At 48.8% G+C, this 22,614-nt stretch overlaps 1 protein-coding gene across 1 annotated transcript in view; it reads left to right on the top strand.

The window, feature by feature from the left end:
- The first annotated feature begins 10,560 nt into the window (after positions 1 to 10,560).
- TMIE (transmembrane inner ear) overlaps positions 10,561 to 22,614 on the top strand; it is a 265,362-nt gene continuing 253,308 nt past the window's right edge. Inside the window, exon 1 of the mRNA XM_063924516.1 lies at positions 10,561 to 11,140. Within this exon, the coding sequence (XP_063780586.1) occupies positions 11,039 to 11,140 (102 nt within the window). The 5' untranslated portion in view covers positions 10,561 to 11,038. The remainder of the gene's footprint in view (positions 11,141 to 22,614) is intronic.

The raw sequence follows: 22,614 nt of genomic DNA, 5'->3' as shown, positions 1-22,614 counted from the left end.
ACAGCACTCGACGTACACAGCCCTCTGCCTCAAACAGCGAAATGGCAAGCAAAGGAGCAGCTGCTATGAAGAATTCTACTTCAACTGCCTCCATAATGCAAACACAAGGCGTCTCCAATTGCAAGCAAACCACGCAGATGACAGTCTTATCCCAGTAAATTGCTACAGCCAAGAACAGCAAAAATGTCCAAACGTACTGATCCAGATACAGAAAAAAAAGGTCTACAATTGGGCTATGGTATTTCAAATGTCTGTAGAAATTAGTTTTCCTCATGAATACTGAATAAAAACCTCAGTCTTGTCTGCTTTAGTTAAAAAGTAGAATAAGGTTAGGTAAGCTAAGAATTTTTAGAGATTTTTAAAATCATAATGGTTATTATTATTACACTTATGGTATATATTATGGTTACAACGAAAGTTATGTTTGAAGTAATATTTTGAAATGTATTTGGAAGCAATTACGCTAGTTTAATGTGTGGCCAATCAAAATAATTTCTCATTGCCACAAGGGGGCGACTGTTGCCTTATAGGTAATTGTCTGCACTTAGTATAATATTAGGGCAATAGATGTTGTCTGAATCAAAATATAATTCATTATAAATAGGCGATGTTACCATAGTGGACAGTATACTGGATATATATAGTAAGGAATAGATATGAAATAAGTTTGAATGTATGAGGTAATGTTTAGCTGATTTAAGAGATTAGGTTTGTGTATGTGTTTACATAGATATACTGTATATTTGTGTTTTACTGCAAGATGGTAAAAAATAGTGTAGGGAACAGGTTTATTCTGCTCTAGCCATAAATAAGGCTAGAGAGGTCACAGTATAATAAAGAATGCATTTACAATCAAATGGACACTGGAATCCACAGGTGTACATTTAGATCAGAATCAAGATTGCAATACCTTTAGCAATTATAAAACTGGTTTGTCTATTGTCCAGTAGAGGTTAAAGCTAGGGACCATAAATTAACTACTATGAAAAGAGATCACATCCATTGATAAAACATGGTGTAACCCACCCCAGGAAAACTTGTCAATACAACAGAACTTTGGATGAAAAGACATTCCAGATTTTACAATACTATACTTGCTTAAGGCAGTGTGGACACCACACTTTTATGACACCATGCCTCTGTGAACAGGACACGACAGCCCAGTTCAATGTTTGTTTTATTACACCTTGGAATCTGACAAACCTATAATTATATATTCCATTGGAAACTATGAGAATATGATAGTTTGAATTGGTAAAATATGGGATAAAAGGAGCAGGCTTTTTAGTTAGGAGAAGGAAGGAGGAGAAGGAGGAGAAGGAAGGTCGGTCAGGAAGAGAAGAAGTCATGAAGAGGGGAAGGAGAGATGCAGAAGGAAAGGATTTGTAACTTGCAAGTATACACTTTATGTTAGTAATTGAACTGTTTGTGAAACTTATGTCATGTTGTTTTATGTTATATAACGAAGGAAGCATAGCATAGCTTAATATAATAATTAGTATATATATCACTACTGTGTATATCTTATTCTGTACGATTTGATCTGCCTGTAAATAAATAATCATATAAAAAGAGCGGTAATATTCAAGCTTGAACTCTCTTTAAGGAATCTTAATTTCATAATTTCATAAGTCATATGTATAAGGACTGCATATATGTATCAGCCAATTAGTTTGTAGGCCTGACATAATATATTTGCAGATATATATGATAAACGCATATTAATTAAAATATATCCATATATTAAATACCATATATGATATATTAAATATTAATATTCATAAATATGATTCCATAAATCAATAGACGACATGTCAGTAATCGTTGGCAGGTCCTTCAGTCCGGACCAGATGTCAGCACTCGCTCCAGACTGCCCTGCATCACCGCCAGCGGGTGGGCTCGGAATTCTTAGCATTTTCCTCGCAGCCCCAGTTGTGGGAGAATGTGAAGGAGGAGCTGTTGACGGGTCACGTTCCGCTTGAGTTGACTAGTGTCTCACCAGCAGGTCTTTGAACCTCTGCAGACTTGTGTCTACCGGAAAGAGAGATACAACGTAGGCTTAAAACCTAGGATCGAGCACGGTCGCCAAAATGTAGTGCTCTGATTTCAACAGATTGACCACCCGTGAATCCTGGTTAAGCGAATTAAGGGCTCCATCCACAAGTCCCACATGCCTAGCGGAATCGCTCTGTTTTAGCTCCTCCTTCAATGTCTCCAGCTGCTTCTGCAAAAGCCTGATGAAGGGAATGACCTGACTCAGGCTGGCAGTGTCTGAACTGACTTCACGTGTGGCAAGTTCAAAGGGTTGCAGAACCTTGCACAACGTTGAAATCATTCTCCACTGCGCTTGAGTCAGGTGCATTCCCCCTCCTTTGCCTATATCGTAGGCAGATGTATAGGCTTGAATGGCCTTTTGCTGCTCCTCCATCCTCTGAAGCATATAGAGGGTTGAATTCCACCTCGTTACCACCTCTTGCTTCAGATGATGGCAGGGCAGGTTCAGGACTGTTTGCTGGTGCTCCAGTCTTCGGCACGCGGTGGCTGAATGCCGAAAGTGGCCCGCAATTCTTCAGGCCACCGACAGCATCTCTTACACGCCCGTGTCTTATTTTTTAAAATTCTGCACCACCAAATTCAATGTATGTGCAAAACATGGGACGTGCTGGAATTTGCCCAGATGTAATGCACGCACAATATTGCTTGCGTTGTCCGATGTCACAAATCCCCAGGAGAGTCCATTTGGGGTAAGCCATTCTGCAATGATGTTCCTCAGTTTCCGTAAGAGGTTGTTAGCGGTGTGCCTCTTATGGAAAGCGGTGATACAAAGCGTAGCCTGCCTAGGAACGAGTTGGCATTTGCAAGATGCTGCTACTGGTGCCGCCGCTGCTGTTCTTGCTGCGGGAGGCAATACATCTACCCAATGGGCTGTCACAGTCATATAGTCCTGAGTCTGCCCTGCTCCACTTGTCCACATGTCCGTGATTAAGTGGACATTGGGTACAACTGCATTTTTTAGGACACTGGTGACTCTTTTTCTGACGTCTGTGTACATTCTCGGTATCGCCTGCCTAGAGAAGTGGAACCTAGGTGGTATTTAGTACCGGGGACACACTACCTCAAGAAATTCTTGAAGTCCCTGTGAACTAACGCTGGATACCTGACGCACGTCTAACACCAACACAGCTGCCAAGGCCTGAGTTATCCGCTTTGCAACAGGATGACTGCTGTGATATTTCATCTTCCTCGCAAAGGACTGTTGGACAGTCAATTGCTTACTGGAAGTAGTACAAGTGGTCTTCCGACTTCCCCTCTGGGATGACGATCGACTCCCAGCAGCAACAACAGCAGCGCCAGCAGCAGTAGGCGTTACACTCAAGGATCCATCGGAGGAATCCCAGTCAGGAGAGGACTCGTCAGACTTGCCAGTGACATGGCCTGCAGGACTATTGGCGTTCCTGTCTAAGGAGGAGGAAATTGACACTGAGGGAGTTGGTGGTGTGGTTTGCGTGAGCTTGGTTACAAGAGGAAGGGATTTACTGGTCAGTGGACTGCTTCCACTGTCACACAAAGTTTTTGAACTTGTCACTGACTTCTGATGAATGCGCTGCAGGTGACGTGTAAGGGAGGATGTTCCGAGGTGGTTAACGTCCTTACCCCTACTTATTACAGCTTGACAAAGGCAACACACGGCTTGACAAATGTTGTCTGCATTTCTGTTAAAATAATTCCACACTGAAGAGCTGATTTTTTTGTATTTTGACCAGGCATGTCCATGGCCCTATTCCTCCCACGGACAACAGGCGTCTCCCCGGGTGCCTGACTTAAACAAACCACCTCACCATCAGAATCCTCCTTGTCAATTTCCTCCTCAGCGTCAGCAACACCCATATCCTCATCCTGGTGTACTTCAACACTGACATCTTCAATTTGACTATCAGTAACTGGACTGTGGGTGCTCCTTCCAGCACTTCCAGGGGGCGTGCAAATGGTGGAAGGAGCCACCTCTTCCCGTCCAGTGTTGGGAAGGTCAGGCATCGCAACCGACACAATTGGCCTCTCCTTGGGGATTTGTGATTTCGAAGAACGCACAGTTCTTTGCTGTGCTTTTGCCATCTTAACTCTTTTCAGTTTTCTAGCGAGAGGCTGAGTGCTTCCATCCTCATGTGAAGCTAAACCACTAGCCATGAACATAGGCCAGGGCCTCAGCCGTTCCTTGCCACTCCGTGTCGTAAATGGCATATTGGCAAGTTTACGCTACTCCTCAGACGCTTTTAATTTAGATTTTTGGGTCATTTTACTGAACTTTAATTTTTTGGATTTTACATGCTCTCTACTATGACATTGGGCATTGGCCTTGGCAGACGACGTTGATGGCATTGAATCGTCTCTGCCATGACTAGTGGCAGCAGCTTCAGCACTAGGTGGAAGTGGATCTTGATCTTTCCCTATTTCACCCTCCACATTTTTGTTCTCCATTTTTTAATATGTGGAATTATATGCCAGTAATATTATTATATCAATAGCAATGGCCTACTGTACTGTACAACTATATACTGTTGGTCACCAAAATGCTGCACTGTACTACTATATATACTGCTCACAAAAATGCAGCACAGATATGGAATGGATACTTGCAGTGACACAGAGCTGCAAGATACAGCAATGGCCTACTGTACTGTACAACTATATACTGTTGGTCACCAAAATGCTGCACTGTACTACTATATATACTGCTCACAAAAATGCAGCACAGATAGGGAATGGATACTTGCAGCAGGGCCGAAACTAGGATTTCCCGGGGCAAGGCTGCAATTTGGCGCCCACCCAATGCACCACACACACACACACACACACACACACACACACACACACACACACACACACACACACACACACACACACACACACTAAATGACCATATATTTAGAAAAAAGTGGATACTATTAGACTATGTTGCCCCCCCCCTGTGTGCCCCAAATGCCCTACGCATCTGTCATATGGCACACAGCAGCGTGTTCCCCACATGTCCACTGTGTGCCCCAGATGTGCCTAACTTCTGTCACATGGCCTCCCTAACAGCGTCTTCCACTTCATGCCCTGTTTGTCCCCATACATTGCATGACGTAACTGCACTGCATCATTACACTACATCACTATACTACATCACAAATATCCCCCTATGTGCCACACTGCACTACATCACTACACTACATACCCCTATACACTGCACTACATCACTACACTACATACCCCTATACACTGCACTACATCACTACACTACATACCCCTATACACTGTACTACATTACTACACTGTAACCCCTTATACGCTGCACTACATACCATATATACTACACTTCATACCATATATACTACACTACATGACTATTACTACAGCCCCCATTCCCCACAATAACATTACCACATCTTACTGACTCCACATAAGCTTACCTTGAGTATGATGTGTCTTTAATTCTTAGCTCCTCTGTGCTACTATGGAGATCCATAGTTTAAATTAGGGCAGCATGGAGTGGGCTCAGTGGATGAAGGGGGGCGGGCCACCTGGTTCACATCAGCAGCACACGGGTGGCTGGTCCTGGAGCAGGGACCAGCCGCCATATAATAAAGGTCACTTGCAGAGGAGGGAGGGCGTAGCAGAGATTGCAGGGTGGGAGGCAGGGCGTAGCAGAGATTGCACTGACACTCTGCTGGCCGCCTCCTCTTCTCTGGCCGGGCCGCCTGCTAGTGACTTCAGCAGGCTGCCAGAGAGCTGAGACATCGCAGCGGTGCCTGAACCTTGGACTGGTGGTGAGTGACAGCCACGGCTGTGAGAGGCAGACTCAGGAGGCGCGGCTTCACTAGTGCTCCAAGGAGAAGCCGGCATCTGTGTCACAGCTCCATCGCGGGTCCGCCTCTCACAGCCGCGAGCTCCAAGTTATGTATACCGCTGCTGCTGCCGGGTCTGCCATCTGTTCTCTTGCTCTCTCTGCGCCTCCCAGAATGCTGCGCCCAGGTCACGTGCCCCCCTAGCCCCCCCCCCCCTAGTTACGGCCCTGCTTGCAGTGACACAGAGCTGCAAGATACAGCAATGGCCTACTGTACTGTACAACTATATATACTGTTGGTCACCAAAATGCTGCACTGTACTACTATATATACTGCTCACAAAAATGCAGCACAGATATGGAATGGATACTTGCAGTGACACAGAGCTGCAAGATACAGCAATGGCCTACTGTACTGTACAACTATATACTGTTGGTCACCAAAATGCAGCACACTGAGCACAGATATTTGCAGCACACTGAGCACAGATATTTGCAGCACACTTAGCACAGATATTTTCAGATATGGAGTTTTTCAGGGAGAGAACGTAGCTACGTCCTCTCCATTCAATCTCCAATGCACGAGTGAAAATGGCGGCGACGCGCGGCTCTTTATATAGAATACGAATCTCGCGAGAATCCGACAGCGGGATGATGACGTTTGGCTGCGTTCGGGTTAACCAAGCAAGGCGGGAAGATCCGAGGCTGCTTCGGAACCGTGTAAAATAGGTGACGTTCGGGGGGGTTCGGATCTCGGAGAACTGAACCCGCTCATCTCTACTTTAATGGTAAAGCAGCAGTGTTGCAGTGTTATTGATCGCTGGAATGTATTACAATACAACCGCAGGGACAGGGGCTCAGAAAGGAGTGCGGAGTGTTAGAAGTGAAGTGATCGCTAATTCTCTCTCCTCTGCTTTGGGAGCTGGACGCACTACTGCGCACACACGGTCTGATGACCACACACGACGGAGCGGAGAGTGCCGCAGAGGGCCCTTCATACCCCAGTCCGACACTGCATGCTGGGGATACTTACGTACTAGTTTGGCAGCAACTTTGTTTCAACAAACAAAAAAGTTACATCCATGGGAGGCATGGGGAGATGTCAGACCACCAACTTTTTTAAAGTGAATCAGGACAAGTGAAGTGAAACCTCCAGGTCCCAAATAAATCCGACGCAGAATCAGGGAGCAACAGAAATGCAGTAATCATAGTTTATTTTTAAATTCATTGTATTATTTATTTGCCGCATGAATTAAAACTTTTTTCCCCCATCCGTGCAGACTGCAGCTATATATGGATGCTATAGAATCGATAGTGAATGTATGCACGGGAAGGGGAGAGAGTATAACGTGTTGGTATGACACTGTATCCTTTCTGAATCACCCTGTAATCACCGCTTTCTGCAAGTTTCATTATAATGGCGTCTGAGGAATCGTTTATGTCTTTTTGTTTCATGTATCTGTTTCCTTGAATTATTATTTCCAATTAACTTCTCCTGACATGCCCGGGTGGTATCTGGCGCTGCCGGCTCTGATACTGCCAGCACACAGTGCAAGCTCATTTAGAGGAGGACGGAGGATGCCGCTTCACGCCAGAGATGAAGAGGATCGGAGCTCGGTATCAAAGTCACTGACTTACCGGCCAATAATGGGAATGTGGAGAATTACCATAATCAGCAATGTGTCTCTCAGAGATAAGCACCATGTGATAGAGGCTTTACACGCATCCCAGATGTCTGGGGCATTGAGGATATCTAGGTGTGGGGGCGTAATCAGAACTTTGTGGGTCCCATTATTATTATCCTTTATTTATATGGCGCCACAAGGGTTCCGCAGCGCCCAATTACAGAGTACATATGCACATAATCAGAACAGGAAAACAGTGACTTACAGTTGAAGACAATATAGGACAAGTACAGGGTAACTAAATATAATAACCCATAGCAGTATATTGAAGGGGCCCCTGTCCTAATGCCTCTAGAGAGACACCTCTCCGCAGCAGTTATTAATGCTATGCCTCATAATAGTACGCTAGTTCTTTTTATGCCCCAGAGTAGTGCCCTAGTTTACATGATGTCACATTGTAGGGCGGCCAGTACACATTATGCCACACAGTGTCGCCAATTAACATTATGACATACAGTGTCCCCAGTTCATATAATGCCACATTAGAGTGACCCAGTTCTTCTTATGCAACATTATAGTGTCCTCCGCATTACAATGAGCAGTTCATATTGTGACACATTGCTGCCCTACCATTGTAACATCCACTACACACCCCTCTCACTGACAATGGGCAAGGGATTAGACTCAATTGCTTAGTAGGTAAATCTGGGAAATTGGTATGCAACTTTATAACCTGGGTCCAGGCCCCCTATGCCTCTGGACCCCATAGCGGTGGCACCTCTTGCACCCACTATAGTTATGCCTATAGGTTTATCTATGATGCCATTCTGGCAGTGCATGTATTTCATATAGCCACTGGGATGGTATCGGGAACCTGGCGCTTGGAATGCTGGTGGTCAGAATACTAACAGCGGCATCCCAATGTGCAGAATTCCGACACCTAGCAGATAAGTATTCTAAACCTTCCCCTTTACCCCCTTAACGCTCCCTACCCACAGTCTAACCCTACCCTGCCCAGTGGTGTCTAAACCTAACCCCCCTCCCTGCAACCTAACCCTCCCTACCCACAGCCTAACCCTCCCCTTCCCAGTGGTGTCTAACCCTCCCCGCCCCCGCAACCTAACCCTCCCTACCCACAGTCTAACCCTACCCTGCCCGGTGGTGTCTAAACCTAACCTCCCTCCCTGCAACCTAACCCTCCCTACCCACAGCCTAACCCTCCCCTTCCCAGTGGTGTCTAACCCTCCCCGCCCCCACAACCTAACCCTCCCTACCCACAGCCTAACCCTCCCCTTCCCAGTGGTGTCTAACCCTCCCCGCCCCCGCAACCTAACCCTCCCTACCCACAGTCTAACCCTACCCTGCCCGGTGGTGTCTAAACCTAACCTCCCTCCCTGCAACCTAACCCTCCCTACCCACAGCCTAACCCTCCCCTTCCCAGTGGTGTCTAACCCTCCCCGCCCCCACAACCTAACCCTCCCTACCCACAGCCTAACCCTCCCCTTCCCAGTGGTGTCTAACCCTCCCCGCCCCCGCAACCTAACCCTCCCTACCCGCAGCCTAACCCTAATCCTGCCTGGTGGTGTCTAAACGTCACACACCCGCCCAGCCACACCTGCATTTTTTCTGCCACGCCTGCGTTTTTCTAAGCACCCCCTGAAAACGGTCAGTTGACACCCAGAAACACCCCCTTCATGTCAATCTCCTTGCGGCCGGCTGTGCGATTGGAATTGTCGCTAGAACCAGTGCAAAGCCACAATAGACTTTGCACCCGTACGACGTGCATGCGCATTGCGGACCATACGAATGCGCAGATTAGCCATTTTTTCACTGATCGCTACGCAGCGAACAACGGCAGCTAGCGATCAACTCGGAATGACCCCCTATAAGTCAACATTTTCTTGTTTTGTTCGTACTGCTTCTGTTTATGTACTTTGTAAAGCGCTGCAGACCACTTATGGCGCCATATAAATAAGGTATAATAAGAATAACCAATGAGCAAAACAAGAAAACAGCGATTTACGGTACAAGACAATGCAGGACAGGTACATGGTATATACACATAGCTGTATCAGCGGCCATGACCCTTACCCTAACTGAGAGTTAGGCACTATTGTAGGGAGTATGGGGTAGATGATAGATAAGAGACGTAAAAGCACATGAGAGAAGAGGGTCCTGCTTGTGAGAGCTTACATTCTAAAGGGGAGGGGCAGACAGACAGGGGTGACAAGATGTATTTACTGCTATGACTTTGCAGCCATATCTCCTGACACTTATGAGTCTTCACTCTAGGAAAGAGGTTCCCAAACACAGTGCTCCAGGGACCCTAACAGTCCAGGTTTTAAGGATATCCATGACTGAGCACAGATGAATATATCAAATTGATTGAGGTACTTTTTAAGACACCTGTGCCCAAGCTGGGTTATTATCCTTAAAAGATGGACCATTTGGATATCTTGAGGATTGCGTTTGTGAACCTGTGCTCTAGGAGTAAACCAGGTATATATACTGCTGCTCTTTCCTGGTGTATCCAGGAAAATGTACTAAATCCTGTGGGATTTCAATGCATGGGTTAATGATAAACGCTCACGTCTTGTCCAAGATCTCCTGTGCACAATAATGCATGCTCTAGGCCTTACGCAAATAATTCCCTTCAGCCTGAACTGTAATAAATATATTCACAATTAATCAAAATGATACATTCTATTGATTATACCAGGGGCTCTTAATTCCAGTGCTCAAGTATCCCCAGCTGGTCATGTTTTCTGGATTTCATCACTCATACACAGGTGAGTTGATCTAGTTTGTTGGGTCAGTAATTATCCCACCTGCTTCCACAGACAATTCTCAAAACCTGACTTGGACTGGAGTTGACAACCACTGGATTATACTAAAGCAGAGGTTCTCAAACGCGGTTCTCAAGCCACCCCAACAGTCCAGGTGTTAGGTATATCTATGGTTTAGCACAGATGGTTAAATCAAATTGACTGACGTGCTAATTAAGTCACCTGTGGCCAAGCATGGATAAACCTCTGTACTAAAGGCTTTCTTTTATTATACATTTCTAACTCTTCGTTCCTGCACTGTGCTGGCGCTACAGTATATACGTAATGGGAGATGATAATGTGTTTTATCCTCAGACTGTACAATAGTTCCAGAGAGACATTAACCCTACACTATCAGACACGGAGCATGGTGTAATATAATATTATGCAGAGAGATACTGGAAGCAGTTCCTATGTGTAACCTGTTCTCTCACGTCTCAGGTCAGTCCTCCAGACAAAGTTACACAAGTGTAAGAGAAAAGCAGATTTCTCCAGTGCAGAATGGAGGGAACATCTCCTGCATGTCCCAGGATTGCTCCCCACCCCCTGCTCACCAGCACTCTGTGTAAATGACACCAGCCTCATTAATTAATTATCCCCCAGGGAAGCATCCTGCTGTATGGCTGTGACAGTAGGAGCAGGGAGCTGCAGGAGGACACACAGGCTCAGGGGCAGTGGGCTGGGGCTAGGGGGCAATCAGTCAGCTGGCCTGTCATCCAGGTGACCGGGAGAGAGAGGAAGAGGCAGAGCACAGTGCATGGAAGATGGCGTGGGATCAGCATCACAGGGTCTTCTCCACACATCTGCAGATCCTCCTGTATTTCATGTCTGTATCTATGAGACCTGCTCACTGTCAGATGGTGCAGGTAAGAGACCTGCATGGTGACTGGGTCAGGTGATGGGGGCACAGGATGTGTGTAAGGGACCTGCATGGTGACTGGGTCAGGTGATGGGGGCACAGGATGTGTGTAAGGGACCTGCATGGTGCCTGGGTCAGGTGATGGGGGCACAGGATGTGTGTAAGAGACCTGCATGGTGACTGGGTCAGGTGATGGAGGCACAGGATGTGTGTAAGAGACCTGCATGGTGCCTGGGTCAGGTGATGGGGGCACAGGTTGTGTGTGTGTAAGAGACCTGCATGGTGCCTGGGTCAGGTGATGGGGGCACAGGGTGTGTGTAAGAGACCTGCATGGTGACTGGGTCAGGTGATGGGGGCACAGGATGTGTGTAAGAGACCTGCATGGTGCCTGGGTCAGGTGATGGGGGCACAGGATGTGTGTAAGGGACCTGCATGGTGCCTGGGTCAGGTGATGGGGGCACAGGATGTGTGTAAGAGACCTGCATGGTGACTGGGTCAGGTGATGGAGGCACAGGATGTGTGTAAGAGACCTGCATGGTGCCTGGGTCAGGTGATGGGGGCACAGGTTGTGTGTGTGTGTAAGAGACCTGCATGGTGCCTGGGTCAGGTGATGGGGGCACAGGGTGTGTGTAAGAGACCTGCATGGTGACTGGGTCAGGTGATGGGGGCACAGGATGTGTGTAAGAGACCTGCATGGTGCCTGGGTCAGGTGATGGGGGCACAGGATGTGTGTAAGAGATCTGCATGGTGACTGGGTCAGGTGATGGAGGCACAGGATGTGTGTAAGAGACCTGCATGGTGACTGGGTCAGGTGATGGGGGCACAGGATGTGTGTAAGGGACCTGCATGGTGACTGGGTCAGGTGATGGGGGCACAGGTTGTGTGTGTGTAAGAGACCTGCATGGTGCCTGGGTCAGGTGATGGAGGCACAGGATGTGTGTAAGAGACCTGCATGGTGACTGGGTCAGGTGATGGGGGCACAGGTTGTGTGTAAGAGACCTGCATGGTGCCTGGGTCAGGTGATGGGGGCACATGATGTGTGTAAGAGACCTGCATGGTGACTGGGCCAGGTGATGGGGGCACAGGTTGTGTGTAAGAGACCTGCATGGTGCCTGGGTCAGGTGATGGAGGCACAGGATGTGTGTAAGAGACCTGCATGGTGCCTGGGTCAGGTGATGGGGGCACAGGATGTGTGTAAGAGACCTGCATCGTGACTGGGTCAGGTGATGGGGGCACAGGTTGTGTGTAAGAGACCTGCAGGGTGCCTGGGTCAGGTGATGGAGGCACAGGCTGTGTGTAAGGGACCTGCATGGTGACTGGGTCAGGTGATGGGGGCACAGGATGTGTGTAAGGGACCTGCATGGTGACTGGGTCAGGTGATGGGGGCACAGGTTGTGTGTAAGAGACCTGCATGGTGCCTGGGTCAGGTGATGGGGGCACAGGATGTGTGTAAGGGACCTGCATGGTGACTGGGTCAGGTGATGGGGGGGCACAGGCTGTGTGTAAGAGACCTGCATGGTGACTGGGTCAGGTGATGGGGGCACAGGTTGTGTGTGTAAGAGACCTGCATGGTGACTGGGTCAGGTGATGGGGGCACAGGTTGTGTGTGTAAGAGACCTGCATGGTGCCTGGGTCAGGTGATGGGGGCACAGGATGTGTGTAAGGGACCTGCATGATGACTGGGTCAGGTGATGGGGGCACAGATTGTGTGTAAGGGACCAGCATGGTGACTGGGTCAGGTGATGGGGGCACAGGTTGTGTGTGTAAGAGACCTGCATGGTGCCTGGGTCAGGTGATGGGGGCACAGGATGTGTGTAAGAGACCTGCATGGTGACTGGGTCAGGTGATGGGGGCACAGGATGTGTGTAAGAGACCTGCATGGTGACTGGGTCAGGTGATGGGGGCACAGGATGTGTGTAAGGGACCTGCATGGTGCCTGGGTCAGGTGATGGGGGCACAGGATGTGTGTAAGAGACCTGCATGGTGACTGGGTCAGGTGATGGGGGCACAGGTTGTGTGTAAGAGACCTGCATGGGGACTGGGTCAGGTGATGGGGGCACAGGATGTGTGTAAGGGACCTGCATGGTGACTGGGTCAGGTGATGGGGGCACAGGTTGTGTGTGTAAGAGACCTGCATGGTGACTGGGTCAGGTGATGGGGGCACAGGTTGTGTGTGTGTAAGAGATCTGCATGGTGACTGGGTCAGGTGATGGGGGCACAGGATGTGTGTAAGAGACCTGCATGGTGACTGGGTCAGGTGATGGGGGCACAGGTTGTGTGTAAGAGACCTGCATGGTGCCTGGGTCAGGTGATGGGGGCACAGGATGTGTGTAAGAGACCTGCAGGGTGCCTGGGTCAGGTGATGGAGGCACAGGCTGTGTGTAAGGGACCTGCATGGTGACTGGGTCAGGTGATGGGGGCACAGGATGTGTGTAAGGGACCTGCATGGTGACTGGGTCAGGTGATGGGGGCACAGGTTGTGTGTAAGAGACCTGCATGGTGCCTGGGTCAGGTGATGGGGGCACAGGATGTGTGTAAGGGACCTGCATGGTGACTGGGTCAGGTGATGGGGGGGGCACAGGCTGTGTGTAAGAGACCTGCATGGTGACTGGGTCAGGTGATGGGGGCACAGGTTGTGTGTGTGTAAGAGACCTGCATGGTGACTGGGTCAGGTGATGGGGGCACAGGATGTGTGTAAGAGATCTGCATGGTGACTGGGTCAGGTGATGGGGGCACAGGATGTGTGTAAGAGACCTGCATGGTGCCTGGGTCAGGTGATGGGAGGCACAGGTTGTGTGTAAGAGACCTGCATGGTGCCTGGGTCAGGTGATGGGGGCACAGGATGTGTGTAAGAGACCTGCATGGTGCCTGGGTCAGGTGATGGGGGCACAGGATGTGTGTAAGAGACCTGCATGGTGACTGGGTCAGGTGATGGGGGCACAGGATGTGTGTAAGAGACCTGCATGGTGACTGGGTCAGGTGATGGGGGCACAGGATGTGTGTAAGGGACCTGCATGGTGACTGGGTCAGGTGATGGGGGCACAGGTTGTGTGTGTAAGAGACCTGCATGGTGACTGGGTCAGGTGATGGGGGCACAGGTTGTGTGTGTGTAAGAGACCTGCATGGTGACTGGGTCAGGTGATGGGGGCACAGGATGTGTGTAAGGGACCTGCATGGTGACTGGGTCAGGTGATGGGGGCACAGGTTGTGTGTGTAAGAGACCTGCATGGTGACTGGGTCAGGTGATGGGGGCACAGGTTGTGTGTGTGTAAGAGACCTGCATGGTGACTGGGTCAGGTGATGGGGGCACAGGATGTGTGTAAGAGATCTGCATGGTGACTGGGTCAGGTGATGGGGGCACAGGATGTGTGTAAGAGACCTGCATGGTGCCTGGGTCAGGTGATGGGAGGCACAGGTTGTGTGTAAGAGACCTGCATGGTGCCTCGGTCAGGTGATGGGGGCACAGGATGTGTGTAAGAGACCTGCATGGTGCCTGGGTCAGGTGATGGGGGCACAGGATGTGTGTAAGAGACCTGCATGGTGACTGGGTCAGGTGATGGGGGCACAGGATGTGTGTAAGAGACCTGCATGGTGACTGGGTCAGGTGATGGGGGCACAGGATGTGTGTAAGAGACCTGCATGGTTCCTGGGTCAGGTGATGGGGGCACAGGTTGTGTGTAAGAGACCTGCATGGTGACTGGGTCAGGTGATGGGGGCACAGGATGTGTGTAAGAGACCTGCACGGTGACTGGGTCAGGTGATGGGGGCACAGGATGTGTGTAAGAGACCTGCATGGTGACTGGGTCAGGTGATGGGGGCACAGGATGTGTGTAAGAGACCTGCATGGTGACTGGGTCAGGTGATGGGGGCACAGGTTGTGTGTAAGAGACCTGCACGGTGACTGGGTCAGGTGATGGGGGCACAGGATGTGTGTAAGAGACCTGCATGGTGACTGGGTCAGGTGATGGGGGCACAGGTTGTGTGTGTAAGAGACCTGCATGGTGACTGGGTCACGTGATGGGGGCACAGGTTGTGTGTGTAAGAGACCTGCATGGTGACTGGGTCACGTGATGGGGGCACAGGTTGTGTGTCATCAACTTTTGGAACAGCCTGCACAAAGACACACTGTGACAGCACACAACAGAGTACACAAGATATGACAGTACAGTACAGTACACAAGATATGACAGTACAGCACAAAGACGCACTGTGTCAGCACACAACAGAGTACACAAGATATGACAGTATAGTACAGTACACAAGATATGACAGTACAGCACACAGGACACACTGTGGCAGCACACAACAGAGTACACAAGATATGACAGTACAGTACACAGGACACACTGGCAGCACACAACAGAGTACACAAGATATGACAGTACAGTACACAGGACACACTGGCAGCACACAACAGAGTACACAAGATATGACAGTACAGTACACAGGACACACTGGCAGCACACAACAGAGTACACAAGATATGACAGTACAGTACACAGGACACACTGGCAGCACACAACAGAGTACACAAGATATGACAGTACAGTACACAGGACACACTGGCAGCACACAACAGAGTACACAAGATATGACAGTACAGTACACAGGACACACTGGCAGCACACAACAGAGTACACAAGATATGACAGTACAGTACACAGGACACACTGTGACAGCACACAACAGAGTACACAAGATATGACAGTACAGTAGACAGGACACACTGTGACAGCACACAACAGAGTACACAAGATATGACAGTACAGTAGACAGGACACACTGGCAGCACACAACAGAGTACACAAGATATGACAGTACAGTACACAAGATATGACAGTACAATACATAAGATATGACAGTACAGTACACAGGACACACTGTGACAGCACACAACAGAGTACACAAGATATGACAGTACAGTACACAAGATATGACAGTACAGTACAGTACACAAGATATGACAGTACAGTACACAAGATATGACAGTACAGTACACAAGATATGACAGTACAGCACACAAGACGCACTGTGGCAGCACACAACAGAGTACACAAGATATGACAGTACAGTAGACAGGACACACTGGCAGCACACAACAGAGTACACAAGATATGACAGTACAGGTCACACTGACAGTGGAGACAGGCTGTAGCCTGGTTAGCTGTGCGTTAGGTTTGTGTTATAACTTTGTATTGGGAACAATAGCACGGACTAATACCCACACAGGGATCTCCTGCGATGTCTGCCGATTGCCTGATTGCTGGGTATTGATTGGCTGCTGGGCACAGTGTGACTGTTCTTAATGTCATGTTCCAGGTGACTGGAATCCATGTGTTCCTGCAGAACCCGTCTAATTATCCTGCATACGTATTTCATGTAATCCCTGTAACCATAACTGGTCGTATTTATACCTGTATTGTCATCTATCAAATACTAAGAAGCAATAATTGTGTATATTGGGGCTTAGTCAGGTTGGATTGCAGTTTTGAGAAAATCGCAAACGATCGAATTTCACTAAAGTGCGCATGCACTGCGGCCGCACAGCAAATGCGCTAACATTCACAGTACGAGTGCATCCCGGAGGTATGCGATCACACTCTGAGTGACAGCAGCGGGCGACATGCGGGTGGGTGAGTGGTCTGGCCAGCGCAGGCATGGATGTGATGTCACACGCAGCCGCTCCGATGGGAAAAATGGCGACAGTCCACCTGCATACCCAGCCTTGCTGCGGCTGCAGGGGGTCATCCACAATTGCTTTGACCGCAATCCGATTACAATCGCATTGCATTTGCATTGCTGATAATTTACTTTGGGGAAAAAAGTGGTATGTACAGTGCTGCTATGTGTGTACATGTAAGTATAGGGGGCCAGCCCCATCATGTAATACAGGGCCTGCTCTCCATAACGTAGCCAGAAAGAAGTGACAGGCGTTACTAACACAGACTTATTACACAGCAGACCTCAGCTAGCTCTCACTCAGACATGACCACTGCACCAAGGTGGTCATTCCGAGTTGATTGCTCGCTAGTAGTTTTTAGCAGCCGTGCAAACGCTATGCCGCCGCCCACTGGGAGTGTATTTTAGCTTAGCAGAAGTGCGAACGAAAGGATCGCAGAGCGGCAGCAAAGTCTTTTTGTGCAGTTTAGAGTAGCTCAATACCTACTCAGCACTTGCGATCACTTCAGACTGTTCAGTTCCTGTTTTGACGTCACGAACACGCCCTGCGTTCGCCCAGCCACGCCTGCGTTTTTCCTGGCACTCCCGCGCTTTTACAAACACTACCTGAAAACGGCCAGTTGACACCCAGAAACGCCCTCTTCCTGTCAATCACTCTGCGGTCAGCAGTGCGACTGAAAAGCTTCGCTAGACCCTGTGTGAAACTACATAGTTCGTTGTAATAGTACGACGCGCGTGTGCATTGCGCCGCATACGCAGAAGTGCCATTTTTTTACCTCATCGCTGCACAGCGAACTAATGCAGCTAGCGATCAACTCGGAATGACCACCAAAGATGGGCAGGAATGAGGCACAGGGCAGGAATGAGGCACAGGGCAGGAATGAGGCACAGGGCAGGCAGAAATAAATGTTACCAAGGTAAAAATTCAGCGCTTGAAGGCGTTGCTTACATAAAGAGCAGCTGGTAAAGGGCTGGTTAGCCCCACACAAAGAATGTATAAGTTGAAATAGAACTATTAGCGCTTGAAAGCTGGATATGGTATTAATTAAAATTGCATTTATTTTGATGCTATATAATTAAGAAAATTTACTGTTGCAACAGAACAAACATGAAAAGACAATATGCATACAGTATATACAGAAGAACATTTAGGAGCACATTAGCACTATTTTTCCAAAAATTTATAAAAAACTATATATATATATATATATTATTTATACATATATAAAAAGTTCTTTAACTGGAATGCATATAAAGTTCACAGAGAATTACCACCATTTTAGGGAACGCAGTCCATTGCATAGATTTTCTGCCACTCAAATAACCAGAGAAGGATGGTACCTTGTTACAAGACTCACAGCACCGTCCTGATTGAAGCAAACGTCCTTTTCTCTGGTAAGGATAGCAGTAGCAATGGTGTCCCCAGTGTGCAAAGGTGTGGATTGGTCTGCTAATGATGTCCACATGTAGCATACCCAGCAAATCCACTGGGGACAACATTGCATCCCGGTTAAAGAACTTATATATATTTTATTTATATATATATATATATACACACACACACACACACTGCTCAAAAAATAAAGGGAACACTAAAATAACACACCCTAGATCTGAATGAATGAAATATTCTTATTAAATACTTTGTTCTTTACATAGTTGAATGTGCTGACAACAAAATCACACAAAAATTATCAATGGAAATCAAATTTATTAACCCATGGAGGTCTGGATTTGGAGTCACACTCAAAATTAAAGTGGAAAAACACACTACAGGCTGATCCAACTTTGATGTAATGTCCTTAAAACAAGTCAAAATGAGGCTCAGTAGTGTCTGTGGCCTCCACGTGCCTGTATGACCTCCCTACAACGCCTGGGCATGCTCCTGATGAGGTGGCGGATGGTCTCCTGAGGGATCTCCTCCCAGACCAGGACTAAAGCATCCGCCAACTCCTGGACAGTCTGTGGTGCAACGTGGCATTGGTGGATGGAGCGAGACATGATGTCCCAGATGTGCTCAGTTGGATTCAGGTCTGGGGAACGGGCGGGCCAGTCCATACAATCAATGCCTTCGTCTTGCAGGAACTGCTAACACACTCCAGCCACATGAGGTCTAGCATTGTCTTGCATTAGGAGGAACCCAGGGCCAACCGCACCAGCATATGGTCTCACAAGGGGTCTGAGGATCTCATCTTGGTACCTAATGGCAGTCAGGCTACCTCTGGCGAGCACATGGAGGGCTGTGCGGCCCTCCAAAGAAATGCCACCCCACACCATTACTGACCCACTGCCAAACCGGTCATGCTGGAGGATGTTGCAGGCAGCAGAACGTTCTCCTTGGCGTCTCCAGACTCTGTCACGTCTGTCACATGTGCTCAGTGAGAACCTGCTTTCATCTGTGAAGAGCACAGGGCGCCAGTGGCGAATTTGCCAATCTTGGTGTTCTCTGGCAAATGCCAAACGTCCTGCACGGTGTCGGGCCCTCATACCACCCTCATGGAGTCTGTTTCTGATCGTTTGAGTAGACACATGCACATTTGTGGCTTGCTGGAGGTCATTTTGCAGGGCTCTGGCAGTGCTCCTCCTGTTCCTCCTTGCACAAAGGCGGAGGTAGCGGTCCTGCTACTGGGTTGTTGCCCTCCTACGGCCTCCTCCACGTCTCCTGATGTACTGGCCTGTCTCCTGGTAGCACCTCCATGCTCTGGACACTACGCTGACAGACACAGCAAACCTTCTTGCCACAGCTCGCATTGATGTGCCATCCTGGATGAGCTGCACTACCTGAGCCACTTATGTGGGTTGTAGACTCCGTCTCGTGCTACCACTAGAGTGAAAGCACCGCCAGCTTTCAAAAGTGACCAAAACATCAGCCATAAAGCATAGGAGCTGAGAAGTGATCTGTGGTCACCACCTGCAGAACAATTCCTTTATTGTGGGTGTCTTGCTAATTGCCTATAATTTCCACCTGTTGTCTATTCCATTTGCACAACAGCATGTGAAATTGATTGTCAATCAGTGTTGCTTCCTAAGTGGACAGTTTGATTTCACAGAAGTGTGATTGACTTGGAGTTACATTGTGTTGTTTAAATGTTCCCTTTATTTTTTTGAGCAGTGTATGTATGTATGTATGTATGTATGTATGTATGTATATATATATATATATATATATATATATATATATATATAATTTTATTTTTTATACATTTTTGGAAAAATAGTGCTAATGTGCTCCTAAATGTTCTTCTGTATATACTGTATGCATATGGTCTTTTCATGTTTGTTCCGTTGCAAAGGTAAATTTTCTTAATTATATAGCATCAAAATAAATGCAATTTTTATTAATACCATATCCAGCTTTCAAGCGCTGTTAGTTCTATTTCAACTTATACAGCGCAGGCAAAAAGTGATTCCTTTTAGGACCTGATGCAGGGTCGCAACCACAGCCGATGTTCATGTACTGTAACGGAGAGATTCTATCTCCTATATATTAGGCCAAATCTGTGACTCTGTGCCTGGCCTGTAACGCTGGGTGGAGTCACAGGGCTGGGCGGAGTCACCTGCTTCTGCCCTGTGCCAGCACAAGACTACCCACACGTAGGGAGCTGGACAGCGGCAGCAGTAGCCACAGATTCCGGCCACCATCACAAGAGAAAACACCCCGCTGGACGGACACCCCATCGTGCACGGTAACACAATATACACCCAACCCCATACACCCCTCCTTTGTTTTCCCCCCAACACACAGCCACCCACACCCCTACTGACAACCCGCACCCCACACCACGGCACCTTCCCTCCGCACCACCCCGTCACCTGCTCCCACATCCAGCCACCGACGGTACGCACTGCCCGGTAGCCCACTGACACCCGCACCCCACTCCACGGAACCCTGCCTCCGCACCACCCCGTCACCTGTTTCCACATGTCCAGGACCCGCCGCGACACGCTGGCCAGGACCCGCCGGGACACGCTGGCCAGGACTCGCCGTCCACAACACGGAGCCACAGTAACACTGCCCATAGCTGTACATGCGGCGCAGCATCACCCTGACAGCACGCCGCACCAGACTCTGTACCAGCGCTATCTCTCTCCTCTCTGCTGCTCCCAGACCCGACGACACCGCTGGATGTTTGGAAACAGACATATTCGTCGGGTCTGGGGGCAACAGAGGGGAGAGAGATAGCACTGGTACAGAGTCAGGTGCGGCGTGCTGACAGTGTGATGCTGCGCCGCACAGAGCCGGCCCTAACCAATATGATGCCCTAGGCAAGATTTTGACTGGTGCCCCCTAGCACTGCCGCTAGTTCTGCAGGACGTGCCTGGCATGAGTCAGCTGGCAGCTCTGCTAACGTTGGGGCACCTTTTGTTTATTAAAATGCATCTTATTTGCATTACTATGTGGCTAGGATGCACAAACAGCTTTTGCTGATTAAAATGATATGCAGCATGCCTATATACTGTGTGTGACTGCGGCTGTATCTGCATACAAAATGCTACATTACAGTGATTTCCACAGAATATAGGCATGCTGCATATCATTTTAATCAGCAGAAGCTGCTGGTGCCCCTAAGCATACCAAATGCCCTAGGCATTTGCCTATGCCTAGGGCCGGCTCTGGCGCCGCATGTACAGCTATGGACAGTGTTACTGTTGCTCCGTTTTGCCCACATACCACAATGCAGACAGCGCCCTCACCCAACCACTCACAAATGGCGTGCCCCCATGTCACCCATCCCCCTAGGTGCAGCAATACCTTTTGCACCAAACCCCACTCGCACCTCGTCCAGCACAAGGGGGAAACAAGTAGCAGCCTCATGGCCCCACATATACCATCACCTATCAGCGCACACACACACACACACACACACACACACACACACACACACACACACACTGCAACCACTTCTTCATTACACACACACACACACACACACACACACACACACACACCCGCCACACTCCTAACAACACGCACGCACCCTCCACTTCCCTTTCCCCTCCCCCCCCCTACACACACACAACACCTTCCCCATCTTTGCTACACCATCACCCAACAACAACCACCCCCATCACCCTCACACCACTAGGCGAAACAACCCTAACACAACCAACACTACATTTAACAAACAAACCCACACCCACCCAACCACCTGGCCAACATTACACCACCACGCACACCGCAAGCCCATCCCACAACCCCAATAACCCCATACTTCCCACCCAGCCACCACAAATACAACACCCATCCAACACAACCACAGCACAACCTTACCCATCTGACTAATCTGCCACCCCCCTCCCCTCCCATGCACACACCACAAACCCCACAAAAACCCTCCTCCATCCACCCACCCATCCTATGTGGACCTCCTCCACCCATGCCAACTTCAAACCCCCTCCCCCATCCCCCTGCTACACAACTCCATCCCACACTACACCTCCTATCACCACCCCCATCCCTCACCTCTACGCAAAAACATATACAGGCAGTGACCCCTCTCCTCACACTTGCCCAAGGACCATCAATCATTACCCACAGCATTTCAGAAACACAAACACCAAACTACGTACCCCTCACAAAAAACACTCCACCACACACATTCCCTTCAACACCCTCCACAATCCATCCACACACCACCTTAACCCTATCGCACACCCATCTCCCTCCCTCTGCACCCAACTAATTCGGTCAAACCATCAAAGCACCAGCTACCCCACAACACTACCCCCATATCCTAAAGCCACTAATACGCCAATTCCAACTCCAACATCTGCTAACACAACACACCTCTGCCCCCAACA

The sequence above is a fragment of the Pseudophryne corroboree genome, chromosome 5, assembly GCF_028390025.1.
Source record: "Pseudophryne corroboree isolate aPseCor3 chromosome 5, aPseCor3.hap2, whole genome shotgun sequence".
Lineage (NCBI taxonomy): Eukaryota > Metazoa > Chordata > Amphibia > Anura > Myobatrachidae > Pseudophryne > Pseudophryne corroboree.
Note: the sequence above shows the minus strand (reverse complement) of the source record. Positions and strands in the feature narration are given on the sequence as shown.